Source organism: Nyctereutes procyonoides, unplaced genomic scaffold, assembly GCF_905146905.1.
Source record: "Nyctereutes procyonoides isolate TBG_1078 unplaced genomic scaffold, NYPRO_anot_genome, whole genome shotgun sequence".
Taxonomy (NCBI): Eukaryota; Metazoa; Chordata; class Mammalia; order Carnivora; family Canidae; genus Nyctereutes; species Nyctereutes procyonoides.
The window spans coordinates 34644609-34671165 of record NW_026575044.1 but is presented as its reverse complement, the minus strand read 5'-3'; the positions used below and the strand labels follow the sequence as shown (position 1 = coordinate 34671165).

The 26557-nt window shown below is 38.2% G+C and overlaps 1 protein-coding gene across 1 annotated transcript in view; it reads right to left on the bottom strand.

Moving 5' to 3' along the window:
• CHST9 (carbohydrate sulfotransferase 9) overlaps nt 1-26557 on the bottom strand; it is a 233559-nt gene that overhangs the window by 107651 nt on the left and 99351 nt on the right. Inside the window, exon 3 of the mRNA XM_055324387.1 lies at nt 17646-17684. Coding sequence (XP_055180362.1) covers nt 17646-17684 — 39 coding nt within the window. The remainder of the gene's footprint in view (nt 1-17645; nt 17685-26557) is intronic.

Sequence of the window (26557 nt, the reverse complement as noted above, 5' to 3'; positions counted from 1 at the left end):
ATGGGTATCCCTTCAATAAAATAATGTTAAATTGTGCAAGATGTTCATACACGGGACATCAGTTTTATATACTTTCAAAAATAGCTATTTCATTTTTAAATGATCTGGTTTCAAAAAATAATTATTGCAATCACTTGACTATAAATGTGGTTGAGATTTAAAGCCTCCTTCATATAAACAGTTCTCATTTCAATACGCTTTTGGAAGCATTATTATAAATAATGGATTAATTATTTAATTAACCTAAGTACAAATGTAAAGATCATAGGAGTAAACCCACGTATTTCATTTTTCTAAAGATTTCAAACTTGGTTAACTAATTTTTAGTTAGTTAACAAAATTAACTGAAAGGAAATACAAATGAAAAAGAGAAACAGGGCAAGATCCAGTTCCACTGTGCATATTCAGTGCCCTTTTCATAGAGCTGCATTCTCGCTGGAGCAGCCTCTATGCACTGCAGGCTGCTGAGTGCACCTGTGCCCGTGCCAGGATCCCTGGGCAGGGGATCCCACACTTTATGGCATGCTTTGTAGAAAACGGAGTACAGATCATATTCAGTGAGGTGCTGAGAAGGCTAGCCCAAGCAGCAGTCTCTGAAGTCAGAACAGCACTGAAAATGGGCCGGTCTGATTCTACATTTATCTGTGGGGAAACCAATGAACCCAGCCTCCCTGGGTCCTAATTCTCTCATCTACAAAATGTCTTAATGTTCATTTCAGCTTTGAGATTCTAGCAAATGGGGCAATAAATAAATAAATAAATAAATAAATAAATAAGTTTTCGTTATCATGCAGTCACCATGCTTTTCCTATTTACATTGTATTTTTCCTATTCACATTCCTGTTTACGTTGTACTGATTCCTTTGAGAAGCAAATTAGAATGGTATTAAGATTCCTATGACTTTATATGACATTCATAAGAATGTTCGAGATCTCAAGTGGTTATCCTTTTAATAAAATTACAGCAAATTGTGCAAAGTTGCCAAGTGCTGAAACCAAACTCAGGAGGGATCTGGCTATGGGGTCCAGGCTCCTAACCCTTACACCACATGATCTGTAGAGGCTTCTGTCGTTATCTAAATACTTCGTGTCACCTGGTTCTGCCACATGCAAGCTCACTAGGGAAAGCCCTTTGTCTCCGTCCTCTCTGTGCCTCTGACTAGCACACAGACACACTCCACTGGACAACCTATGAGGTACAAGGAATCGGGGTAAGCAGTGAAAACAGTGGGCAAACCTCCATAATTGTCTGCCATGCTTAAAACACACAGACACACACACCCCTTCCTTCTTGATCTTTCCTATACTATGTGAAAAATGCTGGTTGCCTATTTCACAGATCAAAAAAATGGGTAATATCAATAATACAAATACCTTCTACATTTCCATGTTTCAGAATATGAGCCAGACAATGAAGACAGATCTTGCAGCACCACACTCTCCCCCACTCAACATTCTGCTTTCTTTTCCCTTTCTTTGTCACTGTCTGAACAAACACTTGTTTTATTCCCACTACATGCCAGGAAAACAAACCTCTGGGTGTCTGTTATTAACGTTTCTATCCTAGATGCTAAAGGATGGGGCAAGTAATATAAAGTAATATCAAGGGCAATAAAAAATATTGTTAAAATTTATTGTTAACATACCATGAGCTAAGGCTTAGGCCCAGGGCTTGACAGGTATTATTTCACTCAATCCTCATTACAACTCTGTGAGATAATACTAGTATTATCTCCATTTGACAAATAAGGGGAGTAAGTCAATTGAGGCTGAGACTCTGGAGGGACAGAGCAGGGACTCTAGCCCTGGGAGTCTGAGACTATGGCCAGAACTCTTAACCTTTACACACCACCCTCTCCAGGAGTAGATTCGGACACTAGGCATTCAGAGGGCATACATGAGATTGGTTTCATTTCTTTTGAAAAAAGTCCTATAAATAGTATCCAAGCCCAACAGGAATGCTTCCAATATCCTCACAGGCTGCACCCAAAAGCAGATGGTGTGACTTTTAATAAGCTACCGTCTCATAGCTTCATTCAATATGTTTGTAAAAAGATAATTAGAACCAAATAATTTCTAGGGTCCTCCCAGACACAGACCTTCTATCATTCTAGAGAGGCAGTTGTGGGGCAGGGAGTGTTCACAGATTTTAGAGCGACAAGAACTGGGTTTATTTGGATGGCCGGCACCCTCCTTGCAGCCTGGTTATGGGGTCAGCCTCTATCATTTCCTGCTTGTCTTCTGCTGACCTCAATTGCCTGGAAGACAATTGCTCAACCTGAATATCATCTGCAAATACAAAGACCATCCCTCTTAAATGCTTAAGTGTACAATATATTACTATTGCCTATATGTACAATGTTAGACTGCAGAACTGTAGCGCATATTCATCTTGCTTGACTGAAACTTATATGCTCATTGACTAGTGACTTTCTATTTTTCCCCTTCCCCTATTGCCTGGTACCACCATTCCACTCTCTGATTCTATGACTGACTATTTTAGACACCTAATGTCAGTGGAATCATACAATACTTGTCTTTTTGGGTTCGGATTATTTCACTTAATATCATCAAGGTTCATCCATGTTGCTGAATGTTATAGAATTTCCTTCTTTTTAAAGGCTGACTAGTATTCCATTTATGTATATATCACATTTTCTTTATCCACTTATCTTTCAATGAACCTTTAAGTTCTTTTCACATCTTGCCTATCATGACTAGAGCTGCAGTGAACATGGGAGTGTAAAATATCTCTTCCAGATCCTGATTTCAATTCCTTTGGATAAATATCCAGAAGTGAGATTTGCTGAATTATGCAGTGCTTCCATTTTTTAAGTTTTTGAGAAACCTCATACTCTTCTTCCACAATGGCTACAACACTTTGTATTCCCACCAAGAGTGTGTATGGAGCTACCTAAGAATTCAAAATCAAAGTCTCAGTTTCTAAATTCTTTATCGTCCTGTTCTATGGTCATAGGTTTTACTCTTTGGATACGAGACTTACACTCATGTCCAATACTGACTCATTGTATTCTGGCTGAAAAGGAGCTTGAAAGGATGTATCTGATTTATAGTAATCTCCCCCTTCTCTGCATTTTTGGAATTGTTTTGCTAACCACTATGATCCACGTCAAGCCTTTTCTTTTCATCCGAAACACAATCTCTTTACGTTTTTGCACTACTAGCTGTTAGTAATCTCATCTACCTTGTTGACATTGATAACAAGTATATTTACAATGCTGACTCCCAAGTCTCTAAACGGGTCTCTCACTTGAGCTCCAGTCTCAAATAAGAATGTGTTCAGTGCACATGGCTTTGGGTCTCCTGTAAGCACTAAAACCATACCTACTTAAATATGAAGTTCTCCTCTTCTCTGCCAATCACACTTCTCCCCCAGTTCTCCCCCTTGGGCACCACTCAGTCATCAAAATCAGAGGCCTTGGAATTCCTCCTGCATTCCCTCATGGCTCACTTGTCATTAATAATCAAATTCCTGTTTATGCTTTCTTCAAAGATTTCTCGAATTCATCACCTTCCCCAAGCCCCACTGTCATTTCCTTACTTCAGGCCACTATTATTTCTCACCTAGATCACTGCAATAGATATCCAAGAAGTGACTCTGCTTAGGTAGGTAATAGACATCTCAAATTTAACATATCTAAAATAGAAATCTCCTCTTATCCCCAGCTCTCCAAATTGGTCCTCTCATGTTTGGTCACATCCCTGCTAATAGTATTATTACCAGCTTGATCAAACCAAAAACCTGGAGCCATTCTTTATCCCTCTTTTAGCCACCTACATCCACTCTATCAGTATTCACTGTCATTTCTTTCTCAAAAATACATCCTAAATCTGATAGTGTGTCATAACTTCCATGGAAACTACCCCATTCTAGACCACTTCATTTTTCTCCTGGCTTCCTTTAATAACTCTGGAAATGTTCTCTCCACTTCCACTTTCTTTCCTCTAGAATCCTTCCCAAGCTAGAGTGCTTAAAAAAAAAATCATTTTTTTTATGCGCCTGGGTGGCGCAGCGGTTTGGCGCCTGCCTTTGGCCCAGGGCGCGATCCTGGAGACCCGGGATCGAATCCCACATCGGGCTCCCGGTGCATGGAGCCTGCTTCTCCATCTGCCTATGTCTCTGCCTCTCTCTCCTTCTCTCTCTGTGACTGTCATAAATAAATAAAAAAAAAAAATAAAAAAAAAAATCATTTCATTTCCTTGAATAAAATTCTGCAGTGATTTTCTATTGTGCTCATCAGATGATTGAAACTCTTTACTACAGTCTATATGGCTCCACATAATCTAGGCACTGCCTACATATTCACCGTTGTTCACTCTGCTCCAGTCCTGCTGACTTTCTTTCTGTTTTTTTTTTTTTTCAATCCACCAAGCTTATTCTGCCTTAGGGCCTTTGTACTTGCCATTCCTTCTTCTGTAAGATTTGCTCATGACACTCATTCCTTCACATCACTCATGATTCAGTTCAAATATCAGCTCCTGAGAGAGATCGTCCCTTACCCACTCTACCTAAAGTGGTATCCCAGTATTTAATTCTATCTTTACTTATGGATAATGACCAACTGGAAAAAAAGAAAAGAAAAACATGAGCCTACTGAAGCAGATTATTTATAATTTGAAAAACCAGTTAAAAGGTTAAAAATAGAGATGCCTGGGTGGCTCAGCAGTTGAGTTGAGCAGTTGAGTTGAGCAGTTGAGTTGAGTTGAGTTGAGCAGCCCTTTGGCTCAGGGCATGATCCTGGGATCCAGGATTGAGTCCCACATCAGGCTCCTTGCATGGAGCCTGCTTTTCCCTCTGCCCGTCTCTGCCTCTCTCTCTCTCTCTCTCTCTGTCTTTCATGAATAAATAAAATCTTAAAAAAAGTTGAACATAAAAATGTGCAAAATTCATAGGCAGAATTCAAAAATGCATATACTTCATGGCAGTGTAACAGTGTATATGATATAATTATGAATGCAGATTGAGTATGTGTACTGGAGGGTTCAAATTGGTGAAAAGAGGACAAGGAGCAGCATCAGCTAGTCTGAAGGGCATAGAAGAAGTAGGAAATTTTCTTTTCTAGATAAGTTCCCAAAGCTGAAGTAGACTGGATTTCATTTCTTCTTTCTCTCCAGTTTCAGGGGGAAAAAAAAGAGGGAAGAAACCTTTCTCCCTCTGCTTGTCTGAACTGTTTGGAAGACATGATCTGACTGCCCAACTCAATAGCCACTTCTGGAAATATGATGTGACTAGAGTTGCATTGTAGGGTTTCAACAGGAGGGAAAACAAAGGCACAGTTGCCATGCTTTTCTTTAGTCTTCTGACATTTAATTATGAAAATTTTCAAACATACAGAAAAAGGAAAAGCTTCTCTTAAGATCATATTTCTCACTACTTCAGATGGAGCTAAGTGGTCTCAAAATTCCCCAACTACTGCGTGACACCAGTATTTTCCAAACGTGAGCAAAGGTCTGGACCTGAGCAAAGGTCTGGACCATCGTATGATCAGTTTTGACATTTTGGTTACCTTGTTAGTGTAATTCTACCTATAGTTAGTTAGTCAATGCCTCCTGCTATATAAAACTTGACTGTTTCCTTTAATTAATTAATTTAAAATGTTATTTTATTGTAGTAAGGTTAGGTAACATGAGTCTACACCTTTTAGCAAATTTATAAGTGTACAATACAGTAGTATTGTTTAGGATGGGTACCATATTGCACAGCTGATCCCTAGAACAGCCCCTAGAACCAGAGGCTGAGGGCGGGGGAGTGGAGAGTTGATAAACAGCTGCTTCGCTTCTGATGGTTTATGAAGCTCTGAATTATTTCACCTTTAAGTTACATCCCTGAAGCATGTAGATCTTCTCCAGAGATATACACATGTGTCTGTCCTTTACATAGGCCCTCTATTAAAGCATAATGATTATGGTGTCATTCTGAGTACTAAACTGTACTGTATCATACTACTTATGCAAATTCTGAAGTCGAATGTCAAAAAAAAAACCTAAAGTAGTGACATCTTAGCCTTGGTGTTTACATTTCTATCAGCAAATACAAACTAAAAGTTCAGCCCTATATGCCATCTTATAGGCAAATCTTTTATTTTTCACCCAGAACAAAGATCTTCCTTTGACATTATTTTATGAGTTACAATGTTATAGTTGAAAACTTACTAGTTGAAAGAGTATGATGCCTAAGTTACACTGTACTAGATCCTACTGTGTGGATACTGTACCCAATGTGATACTCTTTGGAGAGAAAAGAAAAAAAATGCAATGCGACCCCAGGCATCTGTTTGCTTTATCTATTTCTGCCAACAATCACTATACCTAACTGAAAAACAAGAGGTAATGGAATCCATCTTTCAGGCCATTTAGTTTTGTTTGTTTGATTTTTAAAATCTCTCAAAGACTCTGACTACTGCCAACTTAAAATGCTTTCTGAAAAGTTCAGTGAAATTCAAATACTGCAATTATAATCAGAACACTAAGAAAAGGACATTACTGGTACTTGAACGTGGAACCAGGAACTAATCTAGTTGTGTTAGGAAGTTGTTACTTAAAGACTTCTGCTATAAAGTTAAAAAGTATTCAATTGGTTCTCTGTCTTTCAATTTTCTTCCTCACATGGAGGAGGAAAATGATTTTTTCTTATTTTCTTAACGAATGCCAGAAAGTTAATTTTTAGTAGTGAATTTACATTTTACTTTTCAAAAAATATTCTGCACTTTGGCATCAGGTTAAATAAAGAACAAAGATGCTAACTCTTCCATTTATTCAAAAATCAAAAATATCATAATATTCCAGTCATGGAATGAGTAAGTCACAAGGATAAAAGGTACAGCATAGCAACTATAGTCAATGGTATTGCAATAACATTGACAGATGGTACTGACAGTTTTGGTAAGCACAGCATAACATATACACTTGTTGAATCATTATGTTGCCCCCCCTGGAACGAATGTAATACTGTGTGTCAACTATATACTTCAATAAAAAACATTTAAAAATCATAATAAATTATATAGTCATAACTTTTTGCATGTTTGGTATTTTCGGCCAAAAATTGTTTTAGATAAATCACTGTAATGATTTTAATGTCATTTATTAATATTTTAAAAACTATAATTACATATGAATTAAGTAGAAGTTACATATTTTTAATATGATGCATTTATTTTAACCTTATAGAAGTAGTGCTACACACATGTTGATTAAGGATACTTTGAATGCTATTGCTTGACTTTTCATAAATGTCCTTAAAATTCCCAGGAAGTCAGTGCACATCTGTCCCACTGGCACACAATGACCACTACTGTTCACTGCTGACATGGCCTGGCTAGCTGCAAACACGAGGAAGGCATGCAAACATTAGTTCGGTTCGCTTTGCAATAAAAAAAATAATCAAACATTCCTTGACAAAATGGAGAAATCGTCACTCATATCCTATTATTTTCTAAAACTTAGAGGCCCCTATATTAATGGCAAATGAGTTACTGATAAACGTGTTTGATTGCAATTAAAAGAGATGCAACAAAGAATTGCACTAAACGTATGAGATAAATGTGAATGAAACCCTGTAATCTCTTCTCAGTCCAGTCCCCAAATCACTTCTAAATGTTGACTCCTGTTTCCATGAGCACATAGGCAAGCAGGATAGAAATGCTGTATGCAAATAATTTTCCTTGTACTTACATACATATTTTAAAAATCATAGCAGAATACTGAAAATCGACAGTGTAATGACAGAATTACCAAAAAAAAAAAAAAAGGGAGAGAGAGAGTGATTTTTGTTCTTTGTTTATAATGCTGCAGTGACACTGAAAAGGTAATATTCATTATCTCTTCAGGCAAATAGGCTTATTCCAGGGCAATCAAGATTCATCAATCATGGATCTAAAGGCAAAATTCAGAAAATACCATTGAATCCTCTACCCTCAACAATCAAATCAAATATATATATTTTTTTATATTCTTGAGATTTCTCCACATCTCAAATATAACTTTGGTGCTTTGCCCTTGACACAGAGTAGCAAATAATAAATATTCTTTTAATAGTTCTCCAATAAATGAATGAATAAATGAATGACTTTACTTCCAAATTGAATTAGAATGCAGAAATTTACATGCAGAATTAATAGGGTTTTCAGTATAATTTATGGATAAGGAAAGGTTACAGCTCTGGGGTTGGCTGGAGAGAATTCTTTGTGCTTTTTCAGAGGCACAGTCATGAGTGTTCATCCCCTTCTCATGTGTTTCCATTTCTCTGTTTTTCTCCTGTTCTATCTTTGTGATTCTCTCCCATCATTCTTAGGGACCTCTTTCCTCATGAAACCCACAGGGACATTTTCTGTGTCTGATGGTTTAACAAAGCCACTTGCTCCTTCGTTTGTTGAACCAATACTTCCTGAGAGTCTGCTTCTTCCAGGCCCTGGGGGAGGCACCAGGGGCAAAACAGAACCACAAGGGCACCTTCTGTCTTTGTTTTCACTACATTTTTCGATTTCATTAAAACCTAGCTTAGAAATGAAGCAAACAGAACCTGCAAAGACATCAGTCTCCAAAAAAGGCATTCCAGAATGAGGCATGTTGCTGAGAAAGGCTCACTCTGCAGGGCTCCATAGCCATGTACTCCATTAATTTCTATTGTAATACACATGTCTGGCAAATGCATTGTTTCTAGCATTTTATTTACAATTTTTTATATTGCTCATATTTTGAAATGATAATACTTTAAATATATTTGGTTAAGTAGCATATGATCAAATTAATCTCATCTATTTCTTTTTAGTTTTTAAAAGGTGGCTTACTCAAAAATTTAAATTTACACATATACTTTGCATTATATTTCTAATGGCTTGCTGGTCTAGAGGAAGGGAAGAGGGAAGAGGAAAAAAAACCAAATAAGCAAATTATTATGAAATTTAATGTGGTGTTTTGTTTGTCTCAATGTATCAGTGAAACCTAGAGCTGTATGTTCTCGGAGAAGGCATGGGTAGAATTGCATTTCAGGGATCTTTTTAAGGAAGAAAGGATCACATTTGGCTGAGAAATACAGTTGTTTCTGTGCAGTGAGAAATATATTAGAGATTTATAGTCATGCTAATAACTAGGGCATAGTGAAGATGTGTAAGCAAATACAGACAAGCAAGCAGAGTTAGCATTCAAGAGATATTCTGAGAGGTTTCTAATAAGGCAAAGATGTTTAAACAAAGGCATGGACCATTAGAGCCACCCTCTCCTGTAAATAGTTCAAATGGAAGCCAAGACACCCATGATATCATTGAACAAAATTTAAATATGCTATCATGAATTAATGTATTAATTCATGGCCATTCATTAGCCCCTCAGTATGAATTAGTTGTTCAGGTTATGCAGCTGCTTCTGAAGAGTCCCCTGGTGCTTGATATTCCTCACACTGTGTAACCCCCCCGACCCCCTACTTTGCCAACTAAGGCTCCACCCCTTTCAGAATTCCTCCACTCAAGTCATAACCTCATTTATGGGGTGAGCAGACTTCAGGGCCTTCTTGTTTCCTTACAGTCTCATGGCTTCCCTCCTACCCTGCCAATCCTCTTATCTGGGAATTTGCAGTGAAATAATAGGACAGTTTATGTGATCGATTCCTGTATTGCTCAGCTCAAATGACTTACATTCACTTTAGAAGGTTTTCAGTTACACAGCGTACAAGTATATCATTTACAGTTGATTAAAATGTTTGTGGTCATTTCTATGAAAAGAAAAAAAAGTTGGGCATTTGTTCCTTGGTTAGAAATACAAGTTCATTGTTTTCTCTGTGGGAAAATCAGGCACGACTTAAGACTCCTTTCACAAGAAAGCCTGAGGATCAGCTATCTTCAATTTCTGTGGGCATTTTTAATCCTTTGTTAGTAGAAGTGCCATTTTTAGCAATCAAAATACGCACTTACCTAGAATGCTTCATTCCCAATTCGTGTCAGATTAAAGTTTAATTACTATGACATTGACTAATATATACACATAGAATGCCCTTTGATGCAACTTCCACAGTACATTCAAACTAGCATGAGCCTAACTTTGTGGGGACCTGCTTTGGTCTGTGCTGCCTGAACGAGATCTATCAGATCTGGAAGTCCATTTGTATTTGTGTTACTTTCCATTTTAATTGGGAATTCCTTATAGCTTTTTTCTTTTTAAAAACAGAATATTTAATTTAAGATGTAAGCTTGAAATAATTTTTGACTAACAAATTTACCAAACTCTTTTTCATTTCTTCATCCCAGTGAATGCAACATATATATGTCCTGTGAGAATCAACTCAGGTAAGTTTCTTTTTCAGTTCTATTATGATGCCCCTAAATAGAATACTTCTCCCTTGCCACCTAGAGAAACCATGTTTCAAGTCTCAACTGAGTGCAAATAAACCCTGCCCCATATGCCATAATAGCAACCCAAATTAAACACGTGGAGAGAAGTTCAGGGATATGTTTTCATGTTTGCACTTTGACTGTGTGGTCAGACATGGTGATTTCTCCTCCATTAGCTACTCACCATTTCAGATTTGTTTAGTTTGCATCAAGGCACTGTTTTAAATGCAGTGCTATACAATGGAATTTAAGGTATTTTCGAAATAATGTGGCACAGCTGTGTTGTTATTCATTCTCTATCATAAATTTGACTGGCTAGAAAATGAAGTTTGTTTAAAAATAACCTCTTCAGGACTTCTTTTAATGAACAGCCTGTATGTAAGTCTTCCATTTTGTGGGCGGAAAAATGCATCTAAGATACTTTATTTTGCTCAATAATAAATATTGTTGTGAAACCATAAACCCAGAGAAAATTGGTTATTTTTTTAAAAACAGAATTCATTAACATAGTTCAGAGAGCCAGTTCTTCAGGAAAGCTATTTTAAAAAAGCAAACACACCAGAGATGGATTGCCTGGGAGGCCGAGGCAGAAAATTGGTACCTTAGAACTGGAAGATGGATAAATATGAGCCTTCATTTATACCAACCTGGGCCATCTGGGGATAGAAGATGAGGAAAGAATATTTCACTTATCTTTTCAGTAAAAGCCCTGAGGCCTGTATTGGGCTGGATGTGGGCTACAGGTCTGGATTCAAGTCTCAACTCTTGCTCTCTGTTCGCTAACCTGTGACCTTGGCCAGATCACACATGCAGGGCAGCAGGAGCTGCTTTGACTTTGTTCTCACACGAACCCAGATCCAGCCATGCACTGTCAGTGTGTAACAACCTGCTCTCTGGGAACAAATGAATCAACCAACCCTGGCTTGTAATGTCTGTCAATGTCTGTGGTGTAAATACTCCCACCATGGCAAATTTAAGCTACGTACATGAGCTCACTGGATACTGAACTGGGAAGAAGAGTGGGCCACCATTCTTTCCAAATTATCTCCCAGATAGTACCAACTAGCTCCAGCAAATCACTGTCTCGATTCCATTTCTGGCTCCACCAGTTAATATGGGGGGCCAAAGGCAAGTTAATTGATTTCCTTACATTTCAGTTTTCTGATTTTTAAAATGTTGACCATAAACAAGCCTTACAAGATCATTTGGAGGGTAAAATAGAAGGTACCAAGCCCAGAGCCAGAAATAGCAGGTCCTCAATAAACATCAATTTCCTAACTTGATGATTTCATGATTACGTCTCTGTCTCCCTGCCTTCTCCTTCACAGATAAACTTTTTGAGAAAACAGGTCTGCATTTGTGTTCATTTGTTTATAACTCCCTCATTCAACCCATTGTTATCTAGATTGCATTTATAGAACTCCTGAAAAATCATTTCTCTCTGGTGACCAACAGATTTTTCCTCCAATTCCAATGGATATTTTTCAGTGCCTATTTTATTTGATTTCTCTGTGCCATCTGTCATGGTTGACCAATCCTTCCTTCTTCTGAAGCAAGATGTACTATTCATCTCATTTCTTTGGCTGGAAACCTAGGAGTCATCCTCTTTTACCTCCTGTATCCAATTGGACAGGCCAATTCTATTTTGTATATATATCTTCTTTCTGTTTCCCTAGCTCCCTCTCTGATGCCACTGTCTTAGTAAAGACTCCTCAGACCTTCGTCTTTTCATTCTTAAATAATTAAAGTGGCATACCAACCTGATTTCCCTGCCCCAATGAATTTCCCTTCCGATCTATATTTCCTCTGGAAGGATTTCTATAAAATGCAAATAGATCGGGTAAATCCTTGCACTTCATTAGCTTTCAACAACTACTGAATAAAGTCCCAACTAGGCATAGTGGCCTCTTGGTTTTGGCTCATGCCAACTTTTCTGGCCGTGTGTCCTGCCTCTTGTTTGCTTATAACTGTGCTCCGGTCTTATTAAACCACTGACTTCAATAGGCCAAGTTTTTTCTTATCTTTGTCTCTCTGGACAGCCAGCCCTTCCCCTTTTCTACCTGGTAAACTCCAATTTCTTTAGAGATCAACTCAAGTCACCCCTCCCTCCCTTCCATGAAGCCTTCTTTGACATCCTCATGACACCCAGTAATTCTCTAAAAGGCACTCTTCACACTGTATTATAATCATCTGTCCTTGCTTTTCTTCCCCAGCTGAAAGTAAACGAATTGAGTACATAAATGCTATATCTTATTCACCATCACATCTACAATATCAAGCACAAAGCCTGGACCACAAAAATGTTTAGCAAACCGAATATATCAACCTACAAATGCTTACTCAGATTCCTTCTCTGCCCACTATGTGGCACCAAATAAGATAGGGTCAAGACCAGCTTTTTTTTTTTTTAATTGAGATATAATTAGCACACAACACTGTATTAGTTTCAGGTGTATAACATAATGATTTAATACTTATATACATTACAAAATGATCACCATAAATCTAGTTAACATCTGTCAACACCCATAGTTACAATTTTTTTTTCTTATGATGAGAACTTTTAAGACCTACTCTGTAAGCAACTTTCAAATACTCAATACAAGATTGTTGAGTGAGCAGATATTTTGTAAGCTATAAACAAGTTAGGATGATACACATTTTCAGGCTTGATTCTAACTGGAAAAATGATTCTCATTATTCTTAAATTATAGGCTTTTAAATAATGATAATTTACTCAGATGTATTTGTTCCAACATGATTTGCTTGCTAACTTCATAAGTTTAATGTTGGTCATTCATAATTTTTTTTAAAGATTTTGTTTATTTATTTATGAGACACACACACACACACACACACACACACAGGCAGAGGGAGAAGTAGGCTCCATGCAAGGAGCCCGACATGGGACTCGATCCTGGTCTCCAGGATCATGCCCTGGGCTGAAGGCAGTGCTAAACCGCTGAGCCACCTGGGCTGCCTGGCCATCCATAGTTAAAACAAGAACAAATTAGGTCTTCTCATGCTTATTTTTGAGTTTTTTTTTTGTTGGTGTATAGGAACCAAGGCAAAAACCACTGCAAAAATAGTAATAGTATGGAGAAAAAATGCTATGTAAGAATCCACTTGAAAATTTGCATTAATAAATGAGTAACAAAAGAAAGTGAACATGCTATTAATATACAGATGGAAGAATTTATTAAGTCTTTATTTTTTATACTAAATGACTGCATGTTAAATATGCATTAAAAGTTTTAAAACTGAGGTGCTTTTGATGTTTTAGGACATTTCAAAGGAAGGAAAATCAGAGTCAAAAAGTAAGCAAGGGACTGAGATCGCAAAGCAGATATTCTACCAATTGCTGAATTTTTGTTAATAAATTTCACTTTTTGAGTTGAGAAGAAATAACATTGTTCTTCTTTACCAGTAACGTTTTGCGAATAATGCAAATGAATAAAATCTCTCCAACTTTAGGGATGATCTAATGTCATAAATGGAAAGTATGCAACTTCATTTTACAATACTCATTATCATCTCTACCTATACTCCATTCTATGGCCCATTGGGACTATTCTTCACTTAATACTTAACTAGAGTTGAAAGTGTTCTCCTTCTTGGAAAAATCTGGAGCAATATATATTTAACAGATGGTGTCTCTGTAGTCTACCTTAGTAAGCCTTCTAATTAGTATATCTTTTTCTAAATAATAACTTATGAAGCACATTTCTCTATGAGAATTTTTCTTTGTATTTTTTAAAGATTTTATTTATTCTGTATTTTTTTAATATCAAGAGTTCCTTGATCCAAAAAAGGGTCTTTCTTCTGATACGTTAAAATTCTTCAAATTCAATGGAGTTTTTATATAAAATCTGTGGAATACAGCTAGTCATTTTTTTCTTGTTTTTCTGGTAAAGAAATTGGGTCCTTGAAAAATTTAAGGGCAAAAAGATAATTGATGACATTGGGATGATGTTTTGCCTCTTTAAAATCATATCATCATATATTTTTAATATTCTTTACCAACTCAAATAACCAAATTCAGCTTTGATATTGTTGGCCGTGTTGTATGAATTTGACACAGATTTCTGAGCTCAGTGTTGAGAGGCATATGCTTTGAATTATTTTTCCACAATGACTAAACTTACCAGGTTATTCATATTATCTTGTGACTTATTCCTAGCTTATCAAAAATAACATCATATTTGAAACTACAGCCAGGGTGAAACAACTTTCTCCTCAAAAGAAGCTAAATTGACTATAGGGATATATTATTCTATTGTCTTAGCCCCATTGGCTATATGCTCTCCTGAGCAACTCAATCCAAACCAACTTAGCTTAAGCTTTGGAACATGATTCACTTAGTTATATAATGAAATGTGAAGCATTTAGGACTGTGTGTGTGTGTGTGTGTGTGTGTGTGTGTGCATGTAGATTGAGATACACATAGTAGAGCCATTTCATTAAAGTAATAATAGTAAGTAGAATCATAGACACAAAGTTGGAAAACATCTTAGGAATGATCTCATCAATCTCTTCATGAATGTCTTATCACCATTCCTTACAGATGATGGCCTAACCTCTGTACACTTTTACCAACATAATCTCATTCTTTCCAGTCCCAGAGAGGTTTCCTTATTAGGAAGTTATTTCTTATCCTGAATAAAAACTTACCTCCATAACTTTCATCTTAGTCCAAGATTCTATAAACAAAGAATTAACCAATCTTATCAATCAAAAAGTGAGGGTCCTAGAAGTTCCTGTTTCAATGGGTCATATTTTTGTCTACACTATTTTTTCTATATTTGTTGGTTTCTATCATTAGTGCAACAAGATGCAGTAGATTGAAAGAGTCCAGAAACTAATACTGATCTCCCTAGCTGGGAGATGGGCCTGCTATAAACAAGAGGGTGTGGGAGCATTGTCTAATTCAGCAGGTAGGACATAGAATCTGAGCAGAATGGACAACAAATGATAAAGAAGTCCTAGCAGGACAGTAGAAGGGATTCCCATGACATTCTTGATATCTAAAGATGCATATATTCAGACTAGCATCATAAACTGGAGGTAGTGATATTTATGACTACACCAGCAAAGAATAGATCCCAATTTTAAAAACTCAAACTACCTTTACCAATACAGATTTTGTGAGGGCTGGATTTGTGTTCTTTGAAATAATGAGGGGTCTCGAAAACTTCTCCAATAATTTGAGCACTGTCCATTAGCTATCTTTGACTTCACTTTCTTATAGAAAATTTCTTTCACTTTTTCATAAAAATCAGACACACTGACAAGTTGTGAATCAGTTGAGGTAGATTAACTCCATTAATAAAAGGAGTTTCCTCATAACCTTGGTGACTGGTGTTCCCTGCAAAGATCCTATTGTCTTAAAAAGATTTTGCAATTTTTGAAAAATATTTTATTAAGCTAGAAATTCAACACAGTACCAAAGTAACTAGCACTTTGATTTGAAAAGAAAGGTTAGGATGATGAGATACTGGAAAGAATAAGGAGTCAAGGAACTAGAGTTCTTGTTTTGCCTTTGTCTTTAGCTCTCTGTGTCACCTTTGGACACACAGAATATTGGAGTCCATGAGTACAGAGGAAACTTAAAGAGGCATCTGGTTTACCACTGTGGCCAATTTAGCTTTCTCTCAAACTATAAAGTTTCTTTAAGGCAATACCTATAGGATCATAACAACAGCCTTTTAGAAACAGTATAAATAATCTTCCCTCAAGGAGCAATTATGAAGGTAATCACATCTGTGAGGAAAACAGACATTTTCTTGCCTTCACACTTTTTTTGTTTTAACGATCAGGCTTTTAAAGAATGCAAACAACATTTAAAAGGCAAGTCATACAGGTAGTACATTACTCAGTTGTCTGAGATGAATGATAAGGTTGGAAGGAAAAAAGGGACAGGGGAGTAGGCTGTTTATACATTTTTTGATTAATTCAGATTCTTATCTATTGACTACATTGTTTGTAAACACACATTACAAACAAACAAATTTTGTCTTGCTACCAGACCAAAAAAAATGCAGTGAGAAGAAGATAGTGGTTGGGAACAATGTGTCTTTATGTTGGTAGTTCTTTCATGTTATAGAATAACGGGTAGGTAGATATTTGGGAAGGGTGGGGTGCACAGCTGTATATGCCAAATTAGAATTATCTAGGATTACTGGCAATTTTAAGGCACTGGATGCTCAAAGATTGCCCTTATGCAAAGACTTACTCAGTAAATGAAATTTTATCCTATCTCAGGACTTTCAGCTAAAAGCCAAGTCATAAAAATATAGAAATTTAAAGACTTATTTTTGTATTAGTCAGCATATATTAGCCCCTACGATGCACAATGGCACTGTGTTAAAACATCATTTGCTTCTGGATATATACCAGAAGTTAGAAGTTAGGAATGGAATAATTCTTAAAACCTCTCCAAAATGTAAAGCTTCTTTTTGGTTAAGTAGTCAAAACTGTCCTGAAAACCACCAACTCTACAAGTGGTTTTAAGAAAAATAATTAAGATTCTCAGATATTTGGGAAAATAAAATGGTTGTCAACCATTACAATCTATTTTTTTTTAGAGATTTTGAAATTTTTTTTAATTTTTATTTATTTATGATAGTCACACACAGAGAGAGAGGCAGAGACACAGGCAGAGAGAGAAGCAGGCTCCATGCACCGGGAGCCCGACGTGGGATTCGATCCCGGGTCTCCAGGATCGCGCCCTGGGCCAAAGGCAGGCGCCAAACCGCTGCGCCACCCAGGGATCCCAACAATCTATTTTTTTTACAACCTGAAATTTTTTAAAAAAGATTTTATTTATTTATTCATGAGAGACACAGAGAGAGACAGAGAGAGAGAGGCAGAGACACAGGCAGAGGGAGAAGCAGGCTCCACGCAGGGAGCCCGATGTGGAACTGGATCCCGGGACTCCAGGATCACGCCCTGGGCTGAAGGCCGCGCTAAACCACTGAACCACCTGGGCTGCCCTATAACTTGAAATTTTTAATGTTGGTGGTCTTAGAACTTACTTTTTAATGGGTAATGATGAAAAAAAATCACATTCTACCTCATCTTTCAAATAGAATGATACAATGAGAAGGACATGACTGATGTGAAAGTGAAAAAGCTAAACATATTGATTTATTTTAATTAATTTAATATCAATCAACTGTAGGACCATAAACTATTACTACTTTTCTAATGTGAGTTTTGAATATTAAACTGCAAATAGATTCTTTTTTAAGATGAAAGTAAAGAAAGAAAATAATTGGAGCTAATTAGTCCAAATCTTACCTGGAGTTGCTTTTTGTTCTCTTTTCTTCTCCACTCTCCCTGAAATGAGAAGTGGCAGGTCAGTTGCAGAGTGGGTTCATTAGAACAAGATATAACTAAGAGGAAACCACAGTTTATGGCAATTTCCAAATGCAATCACTCCTTCAGCTGTGTCCAACATGCTTCTAGAGATGACTGGGCACAGTTTAAAGGGCTGAAAAATGCTCTCAAATCAATTTATGTGAGTCAAAAGTAAATGAGGATGCATTAAATATGCTACTGGGTTTTAAAAATCTTGTTAGTGAGTCATTTATTCAACAATAAACTTACAAGGTACAAATCCCCACAGAATGAACTGTGGTGATAAACACCTGAATAAAATAAGACCAAGGCCTTTTACAACCTACTTGGGAAGATAAAGGACAGACAGTACAATATGAAATGGGATGTGCCCCAAAAGGTACAAAAAGTTTAAAGAAGATGAGAGGACGAAGTGATCATTTTAAGAAATAAAGGGATGTCCACGAAGTTATAGAGAAAATGATATTTGATCTGGACCTTGAAAGATACATGTGATCTAGGAAATTTGAAGCAGGGAAAGTGTGGATTCTCATCAAAAGAAATAGTATGGGCTACGTAGGACAAGGCTATTTGAGTAAGAGCCATGTTTAGAACTTGCTTTAGTAACTATAGTTTTGCATGGGGAGAGGGCTATCCCAGAGTTTAGGCAAGAGGTCACTGAGCACGGCAACAGGAGTAGAGAGGTAGGAAGGCAGAACTTAGAAGGCCCAGGGATTTACAAAATGTAAAGTTCGAGGAAAAAGGAAAAGTCAAGATGAATGGTTTTATAGGTGACTTTGGGCACGGTGATACAATTTGGGGGAAGTGGTAAAATGTGATGGGGGCATGGAGATGACGAGTTCGGTTTTAGACTTAACTGAGTTTGAGGTGTTACAGGACAGGACCGTGGAGCTTGGGAGAAAGAACTGAATTGAAATTACAATGCGGTAAAAGTCCATCTTGAGAAGATGGCAGGGGCTGAAGCGGGGAATAGGAACACAAAGGCAGGCGGCACACAAGACTGGGCTGAGGAGAGTGACCAAGAGAACAAAAGTGCTACTTCTATTTTGTGATGTACGACATTAGAAGGCGGAGAGGCAGAGATCCACAGAGCATGGAGTTGTGGGCCACAGATAATTTTAGGAAGTATGGTGGGGACCCACAGCATCTGACTCTTCTGGGTTCACTTGGTTTTTGCTAGATTGAGAGAGAGCAGGTTTAGCAGAGCAGGGGGGGGAAACACAAGGGACACTGTGAGAGCCTGAAGAGAGTGAGTGGTGAGGAAGATGAGGTTGAGGAAGTGGCTTCTTGCTCATGAAATCTGGCAGTTTGTAAATGAATGAGACAGGGCAATAGCCCGAGCAGGAGCAAACCCCACATTTCTGGTGGGGCCCATTTCTACCTGCCACTTCAGCGTGGTTACAGGTTTAGGTAAGACACTGTACCAGGGTGCTGGTGTGTGGAAACACCATGGTGGGGGTGAGAGCTTTGGTTTCATGATGGCATACTTCTGGCCACCATGTTCTAGTCAGCTTTCAACATTTCACAGATGCAGCTAATTACTGAGAGTTTATGCACCACATGCCAGCTGCATGTAAAATTTATCCAAGTTTTTCTACTAGATCTTCTGGTCTTTTAAAATAATAAAATATAAGGTGGAGAATGTATCAGGTTTTTCTCATGCAGCCACCAAAAGTTTAGAATGCACTGGCATCTACTTAATTGATGCAACTGGCATCTTTTTTTTTGTAATAATAAATTTATTTTTTATTGGTGTTCAATTTGCCAACATACAGAATAACACCCAGTGCTCATCCCGTCAAGTGCCCCCCTCAGTGCCCGCCACCCAGTCACCCCCACCCCCCACCCTCCTCCCCTTCCACCACCCCTAGTTCGTTTCCCAGAGTTAGGAATCTTCCGTGTTCTGTCTCCCTTTCTGATATTTCCTACCCATTTCTTCTCCCTTCCCTTCTATTCCCTTTCACTATTATTTATATTCCCCAAATGAATGAGACCATATAATGTTTGTCCTTCTCCAATTGACTTACTTCACTCAGCATAATACCCTCCAGTTCCATCCATGTCGAAACAAATGGTGGGTATTTGTCGTTTCTAATGGCTGAGTAATATTCCATTTTATACATAAACCACATCTTCTTTATCCATTCGTCTTTCGATGGACACCGAGGCTCCATCCACAGTTTGGCTATTGTGGACATTGCTGCTAGAAACATTGGGGTGCAGGTGCCCCGGTGTTTCATTGCATCTGTACCTTTGGGGTAAATCCCCAACAGTGCAATTGCTGGGTCGTAGGGCAGGTCTATTTTTAACTCTTTGAGGAACCTCCACACAGTTTTCCAGAGTGGCTGCACCAGTTCACATTCCCACCAACAGTGCAAGAGGGTTCCCTTTTCTCCACATCCTCTCCAACATTTGTGCATTTGTAGCAACTGGCATCTTGATTAATGGCACATTATACTCATTTGGGTGATTTCCAGAGGTCTTGTTTGATACGATTTACTTCAATGATTTAAACAGATAAATGACATGAGTAGTCCATTTAAAGGCTTCATTCATTACCAAGTGTGATGGGGTACCTCCTCATTTAAGTTTTTTTTTTTTTTAAACAGGCAAGCCACTGTTTACTATTTGTTTACAAATTTTGGTATACTAGAGGCCTCAAACATTTCTACAAATTTTAAAAAATGTCATTCAAATTCTGAATCGCAACATGTTTAAAGACAAAAATTTCTTTGTAATGTCTTTAATTTGTATAAGACTGAATCTTAAATCCTGAAAGTTGACAATGGAAGTATTGGAGATAAATAATATGGTATGGTAGTCAGTCTCCAAGATGCTCCCAATGCTCCTTGTCTTTCCTCCTCCTGGTAATTGTGTCCTTGTGCAGTCCCCTCCCACACCGATTAAGACTGTCTTGTATTAATCAATAGGCTTTTGCAGAAATAACGGACTGTGACTCCCAAGGTTGGACCTTAAGAACCATCATTCTTCCATCTTGCTCTCTTGGATCACTCTCGCCAAGGGAAGCCAGATAATGTATTATGGGGACGCTCAAGTAGCCCTACAGAGAGGTCCATGTGACAAGGAGCCCAGGCCTCTTATCAGCTGTCAGCATCAACTCACCAGGCACACGACCAGTCTGACCGCCAGCCTTAGTCAAACCTTCAGATGGTTGTGACTCTGGCTGACACCTTGACTGCATTGCATGGGAGGCCCTGCCCCAGAACTATCCAGTTGGCCACATTACAAAAACTGTGTGAGATGATAAATGCTTATTGTTGGTTTCTGCTGCTAAGTTGTGGGTAAACTGTCATACAGTAATAGATCATTTTATTATGAAAGTCTGGGTTAATTTATCACTTAATACACCAACAGTGATGTGAGTTGTGGCAAATCAATCCGTCTCCCTGACTTTTTCTCTATAAAGTGGGGATCAGAGCCTGCTTATCTGGAATGCGGTGAGAAGTAAACAATTTCACATGCAGAGCTAGCAAGAAATGGAGGAAACTCACACAAAATTTTGGGGTTTGATGTTTCAGAAGGGGGGCTGGAGAACGTTGCTAAGTGTTTCTTCACTGAGACCTAAAGCAGTGCTCTACCCTAGGTTACATGCAAGGGCTTTGTAAACTGTTGAGTGCTATACAAATGTTATTTATTAGTTTTATTATGCTTTTAGTTCTGTTACAGGGATCAATTTAGATTTTTTGTCTTAGTTACATATACACAAGACAGCAAATTAGAAAAATAAAAAATAGTTAAAGAAGACAATAGGATATTGATTAAGGGACACAGAAGATGCATTGCTTAACTGGGGATGACGCACTAGGTTTCATGTTGAGTCCCCTCATCTGGCTCTGAATGAGGGTGATCTTGTCTCTTGTTCTCCCGGTGGCTACCTTCATAGGAAGAGAAGGTTCTGAGACCCATATCTCTAGCTCTAAAATATACCAAGATTTTCTGCATCCTGGAAATCTCCCTCTGCATTTTCTACCACACTACCATACCACATCCTTCAGTTAAATCACTGTATTTCCCTGCAAAACTGCTCATCTTTAGAGTTGTCCGCTAGTCCCTCAGGCATCCAAACACGAGGCCTCAGAGTCATTGGCTTCTCCCTTCCATGCAATGTTCATGCTGAATATGACCCTCAGACACCCTATTCTCTTTTCACAGGGCCCTTGGGTCTATGCTCTTCTTTCTCACTGCCATTGAGCTAGTTCACAAATTTAATATGAAATTTCTCTCCGGGGTGATTTTCTACATGCTCCTCATTGATTTTGTTGATTTTAGGGATGGCTTTTCTGTCCCTGAGTTGGATCACTCCTGAAGATTGAAATCCACGTGCCCGAATGTGAAATTTATGACCCTGGAAGGCTTGGCCACAACCTATCTCCTCTACCATCCCTCAAGCACCATACACAACACTGACCAGTTATGCCAAGAATTCCATCTCCCATCCTCAACGCCATGTGCAAGCTGTTCCTGCTTCCTGGAATGTCCGGATGTGTGAGTCCTGCCTATCAAAAATCTGTTCATCCTTTAGAGCTGAGTCAGATGCCAGCCCTTCTGTGAAGCCTTTTGCTTTGTGCCACCCCCAACTCTCCACACCCTGCAGAATTAATCACCGTTCTGCTGTGATCGTTTACCCCTTTATTTATATCTCTGCCACAGTACTAACTCCAATGTTTGGCTCATAATTAGTCACAAGTTTGTTTCCCCAACTAGATTGTGGCCTCCTTTAGGGAAAGAAGTGTGTGCACTCCATGCCTCTCTGTCTCCTCATGCCTCACAGAGCCTTGCACACAAATGATTGGGATTGAGCCAACACACACTGAGAGTTATGAAATGCCCCAGCCCTCCTTAAAATGCTGGAGAACAACAGGTAAATTTTAGTACTGCTAGCACTGAGTGCAAGTACAACGAAGAACAGAGCTTTTACCTGGTATTTACATTACAGCTGACACCCTGGAAAACTATTATATTAGAAAAGCAGGTGATAAAATAACAGAGAGGCTTTCAGAATAATGAACATGCATTTTTCCCTAGTTGTGCTTTATTTTATCACAGATTCTAGTTTAAAAACAAAACATTAAAGTACGGTTTGCACCTTACTTCTCTTTTTTTTCCCCCTTACTTCTCTTTAAACCTGGATGCAGCACTCCTCCTGTGAGAATAGAAATGGACAGTAATCTAATAAAAGTGGAATTTGTAGGGAAAAACTTTTCTTCTGAGAAAATGTATTTAATTGAACATTAAAATTCCACTTGTCATGACTACTTATTTATACAAATTGAGCATTGATATTTTTAAAAGCTATTTTAGGCTTGAGGCTGTTGATATTGTTCCATGGAGGAACACTAAATATATATCAATTTCTGCACTGCAATACAGAAGCAGTATCTTAATCACAATGATTGTTTCTCATCTTTTTAAAACCACAGGCACATAAATGGTAATCCAGTGATGTCTCTCGTCAACAATGAGGAGGGGTGTTTGTCTGACAGCTCAGTATTTTATGTCACTTCTAATGGAAAGGACATTTTGCACATATTTACAAATATATATATATGTATATGCACATATATGTATTATATGTATGTATTACGAATAGGTACATGTACATATACATGCATTACATTCATGTATATGTGATATGTATATACTGTATTTTTACACTCAGATATAGTCTTGTCTCTGAAACACACTCTTCTACCTGCTTCCATCTTTGTATAATAAAGTCTGTCATGGAATCTTATCAAGCTTCCTTCATTGCACTACCAATTTCTCAGTAGCCAATTCTGAGTTTGCGTTCCCTCGCAGGCATTTTATCTGCCCTGCACTGAGAGGTATGATTAATCACATCCTGTTGCTAGGATACCTGAGAATGTTCATTTATGTCCAATGTTGCTTTGGCAAAATGCGCTATGAGGAAGGCATAGACTCATGACAAGGAAAATTACTGTGCACATGCTACTCATTTAAAAAAAGGTGGTGCGGTGGGGGTGAAGGAGAGAAATGTAACTACCAGATAATATAATGCTAACTCCCATGAATTTTTTAATATCATTTTTGTTTCACCTGGATTTTAATGGAAAAACATGGGCAATATTTTGGGGTAATAAGAATCTGTAGCACTTCTATACTTTTGAGTTAATAGGAAAAGTAGAAGGTGGTAGGGTTTTAATTCTGTTTACTTTAAGGGGTCTAAGAGCGGAAGGGCCTTTAAGATTTACTCGCTTCAAATGCCTCAATCATTGACAGGTTAATGAGGTTACAGTGCTAATTGATTCTGATCTAAAACCCAGGCCACCACTGCCATGCTTAGCTATTTTAATGTGAGACTTAAGAGAAAAGTAGTCCTTGGAATGTGTTTTTGGGTAATAAGAAATGTCTTTATCAATATCTTAAAAAATTACTGCTGATTTGGGTATTAATATACCAAAGATTCCTGCTTACTGACTGCAATGAGAAAGAATATGAATATATAAAGTCCACCTAAATGCAAAGTTTTCTTAGTCAATCTCTTTCAACGGAGAACAGCATGATCTAGTGAGAGGAACAAGGACTTTGGAGTTAGATGGAATGACTTCCCATCTTCCCCACGGGTACCTATGAGCTGTGAGACTGGGATGAAGCACAGAGGTCTTCTCATTATAGGCTTCTTTTGGTTCTCCTTCTCCTTCCCTTCCTTCTCTCTCTTTTCTTCTTGTGTGTGTGTACACAAGACACAGACATACATAAGATATCTCTCTCTCTCCATCTATCTGTGATATTCCAAATGAAAACAGAAACAATTTGAGTTTTACTTATTTTTAAAAATATTTTATTTATTTATTTGAGAGAGAGAGACAGAGGTAGCAAGAGAGAGCACAAGCAGGAGAGAGAGGGAGAAGGTTCCCTACTGAGCAGGGAGCCGGACGAGGGACTTGATCCCAGGACCCTGGGATCAGAACCTAAGCCAAAGGCAGACACTTAACCAACTGAGCCACTTGGGTGCTTAATCACAATGTTTCAGGAGCAGAATGCCAAAAAGACCTCCAGACCTTGTATTTTTTTAGTAGTTTAGCATTTAAGTAACTTGAGTTGGACACTATAATGACACCTAAATATTATTTAATTAAATCTGCAATAACTCCAATGAATAGATGATAATTACTTCCATTTGTTGGTGGAGAATGTAGGCTCAGAAATTTTTTTGTAACAGTCACAAGTTTCTGGACTTGTGAATGGCAGGGTTGGAATTCGAACACAGAAATTTTTACCTTTTCTGAGCTCTCTGGCTGTGGTAATTAGGGCAGTTCTGTAGAGCGGTGAAGAGCTCAGGTCTGTAGCTCTTGCCACTTAATCAATGTAGGATACTGGGCACATCATTTAACCTCTTTAAATCACACTGTATTCATTTGGAAACAAGGGTAAGAGGAGCTCCTATTTCCAGAGGGTCACTGTGGGGGTTATATAAAATAATGTGTTTAGGGATCCCTGGGTGGCACAGTGATTTAGCGCCTGCCTTTGGCCCAGGGTGCGATCCTGGAGACCCGGGATCGAATCCCACGTCGCGCTCCTGGTGCATGGAGCCTGCTTCTCCCTCTGCCTATGTCTCTGCCTATCTCTCTCTGTGTGTGTGTGACTATCATAAATAAAAAAAAATTAAAAAAAATAAAAATAAAAAAATGATGTGTTTAATAATTATCCCAAATATTTTGAGTACATGATGCAATCACATGTATAATGCCCTCACCTCAGTGCTTAGGACACAGCAACATAGAGTACTGCTAGATAGCGCTCTTTCTAAACATTCCATGTCAGGTGGTCCCTAGTAACATATGACAATACTTAGTATACTCAAGGTCAATGGCTACATTTACACAAATATTATAAAGTTCAGGCTTTGAGAGTTTCTTGATATATTTACCATAACTTCTCTCTCTTGCCTTCCTTTAGAATTTTTAAGAAAGAAGTGGCTTTCCATTTTAAAAAATTCCTTTCCTTTATCCTTCATGTCTTAACACTTTCCAAATACAACTTGGTTTGACAAAACACAATTTACATGCAAACGTCTCTCCAATTATGAATTAAGTTGATATGATCTTAGAATCCTGGGTTTGCGTTTTGAATCCCTACCTGCATTTTGTAGTGAGCAGCAGCTATGGAACTGCCCACTGTGTGACATGTTTTAAACAGAAAGGGAGAGCTTTTCTACAAATCATAGTATCTCATTGCCAGTTCTTACTCCTTGCAACAAATGATAGGACCTTGAATAAGTAACTGGACTTTTCTAAGATCCAATGGCCCCTTTAGTTAGTAGATAGATAGACACTATACTCCAAAAGAAATCACATACATAGGGCTGTGGGGGATTGTTAAGTCCTGTATAGTGGGAACAGAGAAGCTTAACAGGGCCAATTTAAAGGTCAACTGGTCTAAAAGTGGTCTACATAAGACTACAGAAACTGCATAGCTTCTGTTCCATCAACAGTATGAAAAGGCTGCAGCGTTTATCATTTATGCCTGGATTTATGCTGATGTTGAAATGGCCCTGGTCTCAGCCAACAACAGTGATGAGCTTCTGTATGGTTGTGGGTCCTCACCCCCTCCTGCAGGTTTGGATAAACTCCACTTTCTCTCCTGTCTGCTTCTATCTGGTCAGTTGATATGCTGCTAGGATGCTTATGTGGAGAGAGTCATTACGAGCACACTGCACGCTGTGAACTCCAGACAGTGTGTACTGAGCTACAGAGCCTGGCCCTTCAGAAACATATCGCTACAGCTAGAGCAAGGCCTCCAAGGTTGACCATCTGCCTTGGCAGAGCGGACGCTCCATCTGCACTCCCAGCCCTGGGGTCTGCCATCCG